Raw genomic sequence first — 14761 nt, 5'->3', positions numbered from 1 at the left:
TTTTTCCCCCCCTTTAAAGCAAGGTTTGTTATCATTTTGGTTTCAATCGGATTCTCTCCTCATTTGTAACTCACTTTCCTATTTTTACTTTTCTCAACCTGAAGATCCTTTCATTATCCTACCTCTTCATCTTGCCTTAACCTTAGTTTCCTATTATATAATTTATGCTGATAGCGTGCTTAAATCACGGAGGGGTTGGCGCGAGTAGAGGGGCGTTCTTACGTAGATGAAAGTTTCCTTACCTAATCGGTCTCATTCTGTTTGTATTATTTGAAAACAGGGGTAATTGCAACCAAACGTTCCTCTTTTCGCCACTTGATCGAGTCTGTTCCTCCCCCAGGGGTGATGCAAATGGTAATTTTATCCAACTGGAAAGTAGTACCTGACTTGCAGTGTCAGCATTTAGAACCTGCTGATCGGCAATCGGCTTTGAAGGCTCGCAGTGTCTTCACTCTCTTGCGTTATTTCTGGTTCCAGCACATACAGAGATTTGTCCGATACTTTCTTGAACTCAATGCTGTGACTTCTGCTGAATAGCTACACTGCATATGGGAGTGATGTGCTTGGTACTTTGTCAGAGCTCTGTATCCCAGGCCCCGGGGAACACCTACAAATTAAAGTCTCTTGAGTGCCTCCCTCTTCAGCTTCTGCAGCCACAGCCTACATATGGAACCTGTTTCTCCTGCTTCCTGTGCCTCAGTTTCCATAATACAGGCTGTTTCCGTAGTGTACCCTCAGGGGCTGGCAGAAATGCTAAGGTGGTAAAGTGTTGTGAAGGTGAAAATCGCTTTGGTTTCTAGACTTCCCTATAACAAAACAGTGACCCTGTAGGGGCTTTGATTTGACTCTACCATGAAGTGATGCCTTCTCTCAACTGGTGGAAGAATTGCTGCATTATGTTGCTTTGAAACAACAAAGCAAAATAATCATTTATTCTTTCGGTGACGGTATTAAGCTGAAGTTCACAGATTTCTTGGTGGCTGAGATCTCCTAGATCTCTGTCCTCTCCTGTGGAAGTGTCTACTTTTTGGTGTAAGCTTTTCTGACCACATCTCTAAATTGAGATGCAGTATTTTAAACGTGTTAGGTTTTTTGTTTTTGTTTTTTTGGCTTATCCTACTTTATATGGCACTGTAAGTATCAACTTTATAGTTTTTTTGTATTCTTTTGTGTAACTGCCCCCTTCCCTCCTTTCCCTAAAACCGGTTGGGTGTGGTTGAGGTGGATTTTCCAGTGTCTGGGAGTTGGTGATATATTCCATCCTGATGTTCAAGATTCTGAGCCCTGTTTCATAAAGGAAAACAGTGAACCCACCACAGGTATCTGGACATGAATGACAAAGTTAACTGGGAAGTTACACTGGCATCATTTCTGCTTTTGCTCAGTGCTGTTTGAAAGTGCTACTTAGGAGCAAAAGACTGAAATTTTGCAGAGTGTTTACAAGAGGGGCAGATGGGGAGTTTGCAGGTGATTCAAAGATGATATCCTTTTGATGCCAGTAAAAGGACTAACAGCTTTAGTCACTGCCTTTATTTCCCTGTAACGGTTTCTGCAGGCTGAGGTGCACAACCATTGAGAGCCCAGCTGCTCTGTACCCCAATCTCAAGGGTAAGGAGGAGAAGTGAGAAAACAGTCACCCGGCAGGGAGAAAGAACGACATGCCTCCCTACTAGTTTTCTTGCTAGTTGGAAGCCTGGTGGTGCCAAAGAGCACCTTTAATTTAACCCTGTGACTGCGCTGGTTCCTAGCTCTGGAGAAACTGATTGCTGCTTCTAAGAACTAAAAAGAGAAGTGGATCGTATTATCTCAGAAATACCTTTCTCTAGGTTATCTTCTGAAATATTAGAGCAGGAGGACAAATACGCCAGAAAGGGAAATGTGATTAATATTCAGACGCTCTTTAGGTCGTTCTTGAATTCTTCTGGGGAAACTGGAAAAATTATTCTTTTTATTATTAATCTCTCTGTACGGTGTCCAAGTACTAAATTCGGTCCCATCTTTTCTTTCCCCAATCACATCCCTATTAAAACTCCAAGGACCACGATCAATGCAATTCTATATCATAACCCCAGGGGCTGTGAGACTAAGCCAACATGAGTTACATAACCATTAAGTAAGACATTTTAACATTCGGGTACATTACATTCCACTTTTATTGAGCAGACACAGTTTTCATGGTCTAATAAAATATTTTTATTTGATAGTCTGTCCTTGGTTATAGCCTCGTGTAATCAAGAGAACAGCATGCTTAAGACTTTGTATCCAGAACTCTAAAGTCCAGTTGTCGTTCACTTATTAATAACTCACTGGGGAGATTAAATTCCTAGTTATCAGTGGGATCTCCCAGGCCACACTTCAGATATAGACTCTATTTCGACTTTATCCCGTGCCTCAGTTTCCACAAAGCACACTCTCAGGGAATTGTGGGTATTCGACAAAGATCTTTAACTCTTAAGAGTATTTCTGAGCAGTCACTTCATCTAGGAACTAAATTATACGCTTAATTTGTACCAAGCTATAAACAGCTAGTCTGTTAGTTTACGATGCTCTTTTTCTACAGTCATGCAGAAAAATTGAAGTCTGAGCTTTGGTGGATGGTCGATAAAAAATCACGAGGCCTCTAAAAGGAACATAATGAAATTTAATATTTAGGCTTACATCCCCTCGATTTCCCTTCCCCTCCCCAAAACTTCTGCAATAAGATCAAAAATAACTTTTATTGTGTGATGATATATTTTTATTTCTAGCAGTGGCCAAATGTGTTCTTTCTAAAGGACATTTACTAGTTGTGTAGTTGGGCAAATTACCCGAATTTTCTGTGCCCCAGTTTCCTAAAGTACAGAATTGGAATATTAATGCCCACCTTACAAAGATTAAATCAATTAGTACGTGTAAAGTACTAGTGACTGACACATGGGATGTACTCAATAAATGTCAGCTATTATTAGTAGAAGTATTAATATTAATTTAAATACAAATTAAATAAGTATCTTAACAGTCGTTACCCTGGCCTGCAGGGTAGAATTTTTTTAATCATATATTTTTTCTTCTTCAGCTGCACAAAGAAACATTGATTAAGGCTTAATATCTTTCATCCCTGGGTATAAACCACTGACTTTTGCCTTAGTGAGTGACCATTTTCAGAATGTTGTCTAACCAGTTAATAGATACCCACATCAGCAGTAGCTGTAATTTTGAACTGTAAAAATAAAAGTTGTTTTTAAGACTAAAAATTAACTGTCACAAGTGTTTGTTCCTTTTTGTTTTTATCTGTAGTTGTGTTTCAAATTATTGCTTAGTCAAAACCTCAAAGAATTAGTCATTGATTTCCATGCTTATAAAGGAGGCCCCTGGCGCAAGATATAAAACTCACCTTTGATGTTGTCCAAAGTTCAGAAGGGTGAGTTTAAAACTTGGCTTTATGATGGTGCAGCAATTATTTGCTTATGAACTGCCGAAGGAAGCCTGGGTAAGTATTTAGCCATTAGCCGAGTCTTCTTGCCTAATTTTGTTTAGATTTTCAGTGATATATGTATATATAAAAGAAAGAAGAAAAGAAAGAGAGAGAGAGGGAGGGAGGGAGGGAGGATAGAAGGAAGGAAGATTATGACCTGTCATTTCAGATTCATTGTCTCTATACTCTTTGTTTTCAGAATCGAAATCCTGACTTTCAACAACAATTTATTTCTATTTAAAACGAATTAACCTTTTACTTTTTATTTAGCTGCATTAAGCATTTGGAAAATTGTACACATTTCCTCTTCTTTTTCTCTTTATCGGTTTGTTATTACAGTTTGTTATTAATAGTATTTAAAGACATTTATTTATTTATTTATTTTTAACAGATTTTAGGTGATGGGCAGATCAGAAAGTCAGATGGATATAACTGATAGCAGCACTCCAAGGCCAAAGAAACAACGATGGACCCCACTGGAGATCAGCCTCTCCGTCCTTGTCCTGCTCCTTACCATCATCGCTGTGACGACGATTGCACTCTATGCAACCTATGATGGTGAGTTGTTCCCCCGCCTGTGCACACGTACATGCACAAGAGAGTGCAGTCTTCATCTTAATGCTTTTTTCATCTGCCAAACAAATGTATTAAGGGTGGTATAAAGATTCCTTCACGAAATGTAACATCAAAACAAATGGAACGTGTCAAAACAATGAACTCTGACGTATAATGTCTTGTGTGTTTGAGCTAAGTTATTAATTGCCAAGTATATGTAGTGCACACATGCTTATTTTATAGAGTCTAGCGTATGGTTTTATTTAATTAAAGTGTGCACAATTTTATGGCCAACTTTAATTAGTGAAATTTGTTGTGTCGTTGAAATTCTAAAGGGTTTCACAGGAATCTAAGAGGTCTAATTTGAGTCTTAGAAGTTTTTCACACTAAGGAATAGAAAAGATTGGTCCCTTAATAGGAAAAGAAGAAGATTACCAGACTAAAACGACTGATGATTTCAATTTAATAGACCTAGGTCTTAGTGGGTAGAGGTGATACAATGAATGCATTGTTTTCCTCATAATAAAAGTTTTAAATTAAGATTTGCCTATTTTATTTCTGTGTATATTTTTCTAGCTATTGACAATGATATATAATACTCAGGTTTCAGCTCCTGCTTTAAGGAACTGGTTATTTAGTTGGCAGTTTTTGATAGGGAGAAATTAGAAGACCGTATTGCAAATATTTATGCACGTACTCTTCTTTTTCTAGACGGTATTTGTAAGTCATCAGACTGCATAAAATCAGGTAAGAAGATGGTTTTTAAATTTAATAGTTTTATAAGTAATGTATAACATTAAAAAATCAAATGCTAATAAGCGACCATCCCTACATTTTCTTTGTTTATACTTTTATTCCTTATACCTCATTGATTTATAGTCAAGGAAAATCTAAACGCATTTAAGTAGTAGATTAATTTGCTAGTTTATTCTAAAAAAGAATGCACTCTTTTCATACCTGGAGTGTTTGGTGGGGTGATAGAGAACTATATCTCTAGCTTTATGGAGCTTGTCATGTAGCTGGAGCAAGAAAATCAACACATTGAAATGGTGAGCCTCCTATCATTGTGTTAATTTCTCGATGCAGGTCATGAGACGGGTAAGAACTAAGAAGGGAGTGAAATGTTGTCTGTAAAGCTAGGTGGAGAAGTAGAAATTTGGGAGGGGACTTGAAACAGGGCTAGGGTTTGGAAGTGGAGGTACAGAAGAGGGAATGCGATACAGGGAGAAAGAACAACAGAAATAAATCATATTGTTGAGAAGCAGTGAAGATGTAGGCTTGATAAATAGGGACACATTATGGAGAGCTTTGAAAGTCCATGTGTTAGCCTTGATGAAGGAGAAATGGGTATTTTGCAAAACAGATCATTTAATAAGGCAAAAGCTGAAAGGTGATTCTAGGAATGCCGGGTTGGGTGGGTGGTGTGAGAAGCAACGAGCCAAAGAGGCTGGGCAGGTGGGGGCTGCTGTTGCAATGAAGGTGTGCGTTGGGGAGCCCCCCGCGGTGAGATGCGAGAGCTGTGTGACAGTATGAAGGGAGAATTGGATGGCTCAGGGGAACGGACCTGCTCAATGAAGGACGTAAGGCTTTAAAAATGAGGCCAAATTTTAAAACCTAGGGATTCAGGAGAATGGTGGCAATGTGCACAGAAATAGAGAAGTTGGGAGTTAAGTTTGTTTTAGGGAGAGAGAGATGTGATGAATATGGATTTGGACATGTGGGGTCTGAGCCAGGGGTTTCACGCAAGTGAGGAGAGACAGAAGGAAGGTAGAGACGGAGTATAAGAAGATCTGTGGTGCATTTAGGATCTGTCCAGGGGTGCTAGGTGAGGCCTTGGGAGTATTTGAGTTCCCAAAACAGAGATGAGCTGTAAGGGCCAAACTTAAGAAGACTTTGAGAATTAGAGTGGAAGGAAAAGAAAAGTCAGAGAAGGGAACGGGGAAGGTGTGTGGAGTTGCAAGATGTCACATCAATTAGAGTGTGGTGCAAAAAAGAAGAACATTTTGACAAGGAAAAGAAAGGTCACAGCTGAGCACCACACCCTGGGATATGAGCACAGTATTTACCTTTTGTCTCCTTTGGCAGGAGATTCTAAACCTCCTTTCTAATGTTTACATTTCTTCCAAGAAATAACCTGTCCCAAATGATTTTGAACCATTTGCTATAGATGGTTTTATCTGGGTTTTTGCTATTCTTTGACCTTTGCAAAATAATGGTGAGAAAACAACTCAGGATTTTAGGTGGCAGTCTAATGTTCCAACTGTTTGCCCTCTGCTTTTCTCTATTGCTTTTTGATATTTTCACTGCTGTAGTCGTTCTGGATCACCTGTGCACTGGCAAGACACCTAAGACATGATGTGGGTGACTGGCGGGAGGCCCGATTGGGACATCAGCCATTGGCTGCTCAACATACTATAGGGACTTTCCCATCTGAGGGCTTTCCCAGAAACCAAAGAAGTTTCTTTATTCCCCAGGAAATGGCTGCACAGATACCCAGGCTGGGAGATGTCCAGGGTCACTGTGCCAGAACTGGTGTGTGCCCAGGTTGTCAAAGTTACCATTTACTCCTCCCCCGAACCCTCCCGCACTCTTCTCTCTACCAGCTGCTCTTATTATATGCTCATTACCTGTTTTGAGAAACTCCTGCTTACATATTAACCTCTAATTATCTCCAAGTTTCTCTGTCCTTAATACACCTGACATGTCTTTAAAGTCTCTTAATTTGTAGATTCTCTCTTGCACTTTCTCTCTTTCTCACTCTGTTTTTCTTTCTTATTTTGTTTTCGAAGAAACTGAATCCTTTCACTAGGTAGGCATAGAGATCTGGGCAGGTCGCTCTAGTGGCACTACCCCAATTAGCAATGTGATATCTGGAATCTGGAATCTTAGATGTGACTTCCTGCTTAGGGTTGGGGCTTTGGCTTTTTTTTTTTTTTTTTTGTAATAGTGCTTGGCAAATCTCAATTCGTTAAGACCTATTTGACACGTATCCTTTGTAGGTTAGAAATCATAGCAAATGTAAAACACCTCCAAAACTGTTTCTTGGCAGAGAAATGTATACAATGGAAATAGTGTCAGTAGTAAACAGAGTTGCTGAATGACTCTGTTTTTAATCAGCTCTGTTTGTTTACAAGCTGTTAGAATACTTTCATGTTTATAGTTACTATTCTTCCTGGGAGAAAAAAATAAAGATGAAACTCACTCTCATGGATACAGTATTCACACTCATGCCTGTTCACACAGCCACGGTCCCCTGCTGGTTAGTAAAGCTTTTCTACTATAGAAGATACAACTACTGTTTTTAGAAGTTGCTGCAAATTAACAAAGTTCTAGGGGAATTCTTGGGCAGAAGACAGTGTTAAGGAAAGGGAATGAGCAGAGTCCAGTGGATGGAAAGGAAGAGAAAGATGGGGAAAAAAGATGATGAAAAGAATATAAAGTCTCCTACTGACAATTCTAGATGACTTCGAAAGACTGGGAGAATTCAAACCCAAGCACAGAAATTCTTGAGAATTGAGAAAGTAGGTATCGATAGACAAGGTGCTTACTTGTAGTGAAAGTCGGTTCTAACTTAGATTTTCTCTGGGTGGATGAGTTTGTCACGGCAAGTGATCAGTAAGCTGCACAGGCTCCCAGAGCCCCAGCTGCCCTCACAGGGCTGACATGGACATAATTGGAAACATTGGTTATGACACCCAGGCTTTGACTGGAATGTCACATTTAAGAGAAACATACATAGACTCAGATATGACCAGATATCTTTAAGGAGCTAAGGCTGACTTTATGGAGCCAATAAAGCTCTTGGAAAAATAGCCTAATACCTTGCTTACAAGATTCCTAGTACCCTAACCAGCCCTGTAAACTGAATATGAAGACCTGATGGGAAATCACCACAATAGTTCACATATAGACAGTCTATGTGCCTATTGCTCTCTGGGCCACTCAGAAAGATCACTGGACACATTTAAATTACAAACCGGGGAGTGCCTGGCTGGCTCAGTCGGTAGGGCATGGGACTCTTGACCTTGGGGTTGTGAGTCCAAGCTCCACACGGGAGGTAGAGTTAACTTAAAAAAATAAATAAATAAATTACAAGCCAGGGGAAAACAAAAACAAAAACTCTTTGATCCTTTGAAGTCAAGGACTAGAAGTCCAGTCATACTAAGGCAAAAATGAAATACTGTCGAAGGCCGTGGATCATCTTGAAATGTATTTGGTAGTAGGTACTTTAAATCTGAGCATCTGTAAATTTAAATATTTAGAATATACACAAATGATGTTTATAATACATACCTAAAGATAATTTGCATGTGTATGAAATGTATCAGTATGAAAGATTATACCAAACCTAAAATAAAATAAACACTACTTAACAAATAACAAGTTAAGGCAGTGTTCAAAACCCTACTATTAAAGCATGAGTAATATTATTCAACTCTTATTTACCCTATAAGATTGTCAAAAACACGGAGTTATAAAGCTTGCTTGTGATTCCGCAAACTTCTCCATGTAAATCTAAATCCTGAAACTGGCTTCTGTTGCACTGCAACCTTACTAACTCAGAAGATTTCAAGGAATCACACGCTTTAAATCAGAGCTTCTCAGCTTCGTAACTGTTGACATTTTGGCCCGGATAATTCTTTGTTGGGGGAGGGGGCTGTCCCGTGCATGATAGGACATTTAGCAGCGTCCCTGGCCTTTTATCCACTAGATGTCTAAAACCATTCCCCTCCCAACTTGAAACAACCAAAAACTGTCTCCAGACATTTCCATGGTCCCCTTCGGACAGTAGAATCCCCTCCATAGGGGATTGGCTGGAATGATCTCAAGAGATCATCCAGTGCTTTCCCCTTTGTGGTAGGTGGAATAATGCCTCCCTACAGAGATCCACTTCCTATCCCCGGATCCTGGGAATAGGTTACCTTGTTTGGAAAAAAACAAAACAAAACAAACCCCCCAGACTTCGCAAATTTGACTTAGGATCTTGAAATGGGGAGATTATCCTCGATCATTTGGGTGGCCTTATGTAATCACAAGCATTCTTTTAAGGGGAAGGAAGCAGGAGGGTTAGAAACAGAAGGAAATGTAGCCACAGAAGCGCAGGAAAGCAGAGGTTGGAGTGAAGCAGCCACAAGCCAAGGAACGTGTGCAGCCTCGAGCCGCTGGAAAGGGGAGGGAATGGATCTCCCGTACATCATCGAGAACGAACGCAGCGCTGATAACCCTTTTTAGAACTGTACGATAGTAAATGTGTGCTGTTTTAAGCCACTGGGTTTGTGGTCATTTGCTCTAGCAGTCAGAGGGAACGAAGACATCCCCCATAGCTGCTTATTTTAAGGCTATCTCTGAAGAATTCAAACACGCACACACATACACACGCGGGCGTTCCCCACCAAGCTGTCGCTTCATTAGTAAATTGAGGTGTGTAATATAGAAGTATAGGGAAGGAACATTAAACAGATCTGTAGAGGAGTGTAATAATAGAATACGGGTGAATAAGAATAGAATAGAATACAATAGAATAATAGCTAACACTGAATATTTATGTGGCTAGCTCTATCATAAGCAGTTTATATGTATTAACACATTTGCTTCTCATAATGACCCTGTGATGTAGGTACCATTATATCTTATTTTTACAGATGAACAAACTTGGGCTAGGATGCCAACCCAGGCAGCCTGGTTCCAGAACTCATACTCACGACCACTTCTCCATGTTGCCTCCAAGCAGACCAGGAGACCATCAGACTTTTAGTACCCTATGTCTGTACATACGAAAGCAGCTCGCCTCCCCTCCTGCTAGGACCTAATGCGCAGAGGCACGAGAGGACTCTCTGAGGTTGAATAATTACATCCACACTGAGAAGGAGGAGAATACATCCCTCTTCAATCCAGAAACCAGCTATTTTCCTGAGAACATTGAGCCTCTTCATCAGTGATTTTAGTACATCAAATACAACCTGAAATTAAGGGGTCTAACGCAGCAAATATTAACAGTGTTGTCTTAGACTCTCCAGGGGATAGAGAAGCCAAGTTAGGATACATGAGCAATACAGTGCACAAGGGAGAGAGAAAGACCGTCTGTACAATTGTGCAGGTTGTATACTGCGTAATTAGGGTAGCCCCGAGAGACGTCGAGACCTGTATGAAACCTCTCAGGACAGTTCATTTCCTTTCCTCTTTAATTCTCTACTCACCAGGCAAACTTTTTTTTTTCTACCAAGCAAACTTTTGATGAGTATTTAATTATTAATAGAAAGAAAAGAGGCATTCTGTTCACTTGAAAGATATATTCAGCATGGTGAGATAATATATTCATATTCTGAATACGAACCTTCAAATTCCTGATCATTTTGCAAGGGTCAGATTCTGGTAAGGGCCTAGGTGAGGTATCTTGGCAGCAGCTGGCCTTTCCCTGGAAGCAACAGGGACTCTCTGGCTCACTATTGGCCATAGTCTCTCCTTTCTTGCCTATTAACAGCCCAGAAGTCTCCATGAAGAAAAATGGCCCAACTAGATCAGTCCAGGAAAGACTGCGGACGGACTCTGGAGGGCTACCAGGCGCATAGCAGCCTTTCGGAGTAGGAGATGAAGCTATTTCATTATGTAATTAAGATGGAGAAAATTCTGCAGGCAATAAGAACACAGCAGGTATCTTAGTGGAAAACCAGCTGAAGCGCACCTTTGTTAATTTAAATGTGGCATGTGACAGTTTGCTTTGGGCAGCTTTCCTGACACCATTCCCCTGACAATTGTGCAGCGGGATACTTGCTTTAAAAATTCTCCAGTTAAAATTAGCATCTGTCAATCAAATCCTTTCCAAGAAGGAAATCAATTATATGATACATACAAACATATGTAACATATTTTTTCTTACCTGCTGGGTAGAATTTAAGCAGTAGTGCGCTGTCATTTTTTTGCCCCTTAATGCATGGCCAAGGCATGGAAAACATAGATAAGTTGAATGAAATGGCTAAAGGGGAAGAAAATTAGCAATGCCTGGTAAGCTTATTTGGAATCCTAAGGTTTGTTTTACAGCTGTGAAAATTACCTGTATGGGAAGGAGAGTGGCTATAAACCGTAGCTTAGACTGGGATGAGGACCCTAGTTTTACACTTAACATTGTAGAGTAAGAGGTATGGGAAGACCCCTCTGTAGGTCAAGGGTCTTGCTTAGTTCTGTTCATCACCAAATACGTGGGCTAGCAAGGTGCTTTCCAATAACCCTTTGATATGAAGATTGAGTTGATAATATTCATAGATTATTTAAGGGAAATTTAAAAATAGAGAATTAAAAAATCATAAGGGGAAAATTCCTAAACCCTTGAATCCTGAAAGATTTCTTCCCCTCTGATCATTTAGGAAAGGAGTAGAGTGTAGTGGTGGAGTGGGGGAGACTACTTTTGATCCTATTTCTGACTCACTGAAAACCGGAATATATTTCTCTATTCAACACAACCTCTCCTCATACCCACTAGAAAGGCTGTAATTAAAAAAAGAAAGAAAGAAAAGAAAAAGAAAAGAACTGAGTGTTAGTGAGGATGTGGAGACTGGAGCCATCATACATTGTTGGTGTGAATGGAAAACTCTTCAGTACATCCCAGCTGAATATATAAAAATCATTTTGGAAAACACCTGGCGATTTTCATAAAAAGTTAAACACACTCTTTGCATACGACCCAGCAATTCCACACCTAGGTGTTTACTTAAGAGAAATGAAAACACATGTCCTCACAAGAACTTTTATGTGATTGTTCATTATGGCATTATTCATAATAGCCCAAACATGGCAACAATCCAAATGTCTATCAACAGGTGAATAAACAAAATATGGTATGGCCATAAATGGGAATGCCACACAAAGATAAAAAGTTGACACATACAATAGTATGTGTGAACCTCGAAGATTATGTTAAGTGAAATAAGTCAGACATCGAAGCCGGCATATTATACAACCCCATTTATATGAAATTTCCAGAGAAGACAAAATTACAAGAGGCACAAGGCAAGATAGCTATTGCCTGGGGCTGGGAGTGGGGCAGAGATTGCTGCAAATGGGTACAAGGGAGCCTTCTGGGTGGTGGTAGTGTTCTAAAGTTGGACTGTGGTGATGGTTTTGTACAGTTGTATGAATTTATTAAAAAGTCTTGGTTGAATTTCATGGAATGCAAATTATAACTCAACACAACCATTAAGAAACAAAACCAAACCACCCTCATCCCTTTTTTTCATCTCCCCAGTGTCCATCTATAAGTAATTATATTTAGATCTTCTGATTGCTGTTAAATGTTGAGTCCCATTTCTGCAATTCAAAAAATGATGATGTGTTGTTTTCAGTGCCTACCAAAGCTTCGCTAAATAACTTAACTCAAGCTTCTCCGTTTGAGCGAGTATTTATTCTTAGATTTCATGAGGGTCATATTGGTGAAAGTCTTTGGAAACAGAAAATCAAGTAGGAAGTGAAAATGACTTCCGAATCGGACATTGGAAGCGTTTGCATGGGCTGGGGCTTCACTTTCAGAGGGAGTCGGAGACGCACTGGTATCCGAGGCTAGGCGCACCAGCCGTTTCTGAAACAAGGTCAGAATACGGCATCTATCACAGAGCAGTTACCATGGATAGTCCTGCTTTTGGAAAAATGTGTTGGTTTCATATATGGGTTCAGTGAAATGTTTCCATTTTCACCCGGACTGCTAGTAAGTCGAGAGTCAAATTTGTTTTTACCCTGAATTAGAGAACCTCTTTGTATGCCATTTGAATACATGCCATTAGCATTATTCTTATCCTCCTTTTTCTTTCTCTTCCATTGTATAGGAGCTAATTTATGCGGCCTTGTAAGGCCACTTTGGATTCATTTCAATAGGTTAATAATTGGATGAATAGAATATAGACCTATTCCAGCAGTAGACAGGTGTAGAAGAAAGGCTGTTAAATAGTCAGCCTTATTTCAAAGGGATACAAGTGTTATGAATAATTAAGGCACAATCTTGAAAGATTACTACTTCTTTCTTCACCAAGCCAACGTAGCATGGGGGAACTAGGATGCAAGTTTTGGCCACATCCTGTGTTGTTAGCATGTGATCTTAATTAAGTCAGTTTAGCTTTCTGCGTTTTATTTTCCTTATCTACAAAATTGGAATTATAGTGTCTCATTTTGCAGAGAAACAGCAAAGACTAATGACAGCCCGTTTCACATTGCACATCCTTCGGGGAGATGTCCCGTAGCTATAATGCACAGATGTATTCCATTTACTGTGTTTTTTTCATGCAAGTTACAGATGTGCTGTTTAAAGCTACTTATTGAAAATCAAAAAGCAGTCAATATATTTTTAAAGATGAAAGCGTGGTCAAAAGAGAGAGGCAAGGGGAGGGAGATGGAGAGAGAGAGTAGTACATTCTATATATTCTCAGGTAAAATTTGTCATCTCTTATTAACATTTTCCTTGACTTCTGTGCTCTATCTTAGCACAGAGGATGACAGGTCAGCCTGTGAAGAAGTTAAAATGAGCGCAATCGGAAATGGGTGCTCAGATTCTTGTTTCCTGTAGAGCAAAACCTACCACAAGCACACTGATTTGCATACGTAGTTACTCTCTGCTTACCTTTGCACACTCTCACCGTTAGCCCTTCTCTCACCACTGATTGACCCCCTAAAAGTAAATAAGCCTGACACCTGCCACAATAGGAGAATAACCAGATCCTTGCTGTTCAAAGTCTGGTCCATAGACCGACCTCATCAGCGTCGGCATCAGCTGGGAAACTTGCAAAAGTGCAAATTCTCAGACCCCATCTCAGACCTACTGAATGTGCAGCTGCCATTTTAGTAAAGTCCCCTGGAGAGTAGTGTGCACAATAAAGTCTGGAAAGTGCCGAAGAATAGTGATTCTCAACTCTGGGTGCTTAGTAGGATAATCTGGGAAGCTTTTAAAATATACCCATGCCAAACCATCTCTGAACACAAAGTTTCTGTTCCTTCAATGGAATGGTCTCTGTTAGGTGTCAGGAAGAAAAACATTGTAACTAAATCAATTGACATTAAGGTACATAAGAATTATTTGGATGTTTGCATTTTTAAAAGGTGTAGGTTAACTAGCGAATTGCTTTAACAGGTGCAATTTCAGGCTGTGCTACCCTGTGAAAACTTAGAGTGAATGAGGCACTAGGCCTGTTTGTCTGCTAGTAATGGAGAGGTTGAACCTGGCATGTCCTCCTGAATGTCCCAGGAATAATGTGGGCAGGAATGTTTTCATAGAGACTTCAGGACCACTTCATTTTTCAACCATTCATTCATTTACTCGTTCATCTCTCCATTTATTTATTGGTTTTTTTCCAAAAACATTAAGTGAGCACCTTCTAAATGTTGCACACTTTTCTAAACACCCAGGAACATGAACTCAGTTGCCCGCTTGTCCGTAGGAAAGTGGTAGTCCAGTCAGCATGACAGACCAAGAAACAAAATGACCATATGGTTTGGATAAGCGCTATGACAGAGACAAGCAGAACGTGCTCTGGGCCCTCTGAGAAAGGAGCACCTGAACCAGATCAGTCACGGGAGTGGGCAGCTAGAGCGATTGTAATGGGCCAGGAAAGCATTCTCAAGAAGAAACGTCACCCACTAAGCTCTGAAGGATAGTCAGAGATTGCCAGACCGGTGGAGCAGACAGCAGCACGCGCACAGGCTAGATGCAACATGCCAGTGAGGGCTTGGTGAGCTTAGGACCTGCGCGTGGTTCGTGATGGCTGGAAGGGTGCA

At 40.2% G+C, this 14761-nt stretch overlaps 1 protein-coding gene across 1 annotated transcript in view; it reads left to right on the top strand.

The window, feature by feature from the left end:
* Window positions 1-4: 4 nt before the first annotated feature.
* The window catches only part of MME (membrane metalloendopeptidase), a gene marked incomplete at its 5' end in the record, with an annotated part of 95967 nt that continues 81210 nt past the window's right edge, over window positions 5-14761 (top strand). Inside the window, 3 exon segments of the mRNA XM_008706906.2 lie at window positions 5-23; window positions 3846-4012; window positions 4721-4756. Of these exon segments, the coding sequence (XP_008705128.1) occupies window positions 3856-4012; window positions 4721-4756 (193 nt within the window).

This window comes from Ursus maritimus, unplaced genomic scaffold (assembly GCF_017311325.1).
Source record: "Ursus maritimus isolate PB19 unplaced genomic scaffold, ASM1731132v1 scaffold_20, whole genome shotgun sequence".
Classification (NCBI taxonomy): Eukaryota; Metazoa; Chordata; class Mammalia; order Carnivora; family Ursidae; genus Ursus; species Ursus maritimus.
This window is presented reverse-complemented; position numbering and strand designations above follow the sequence as displayed.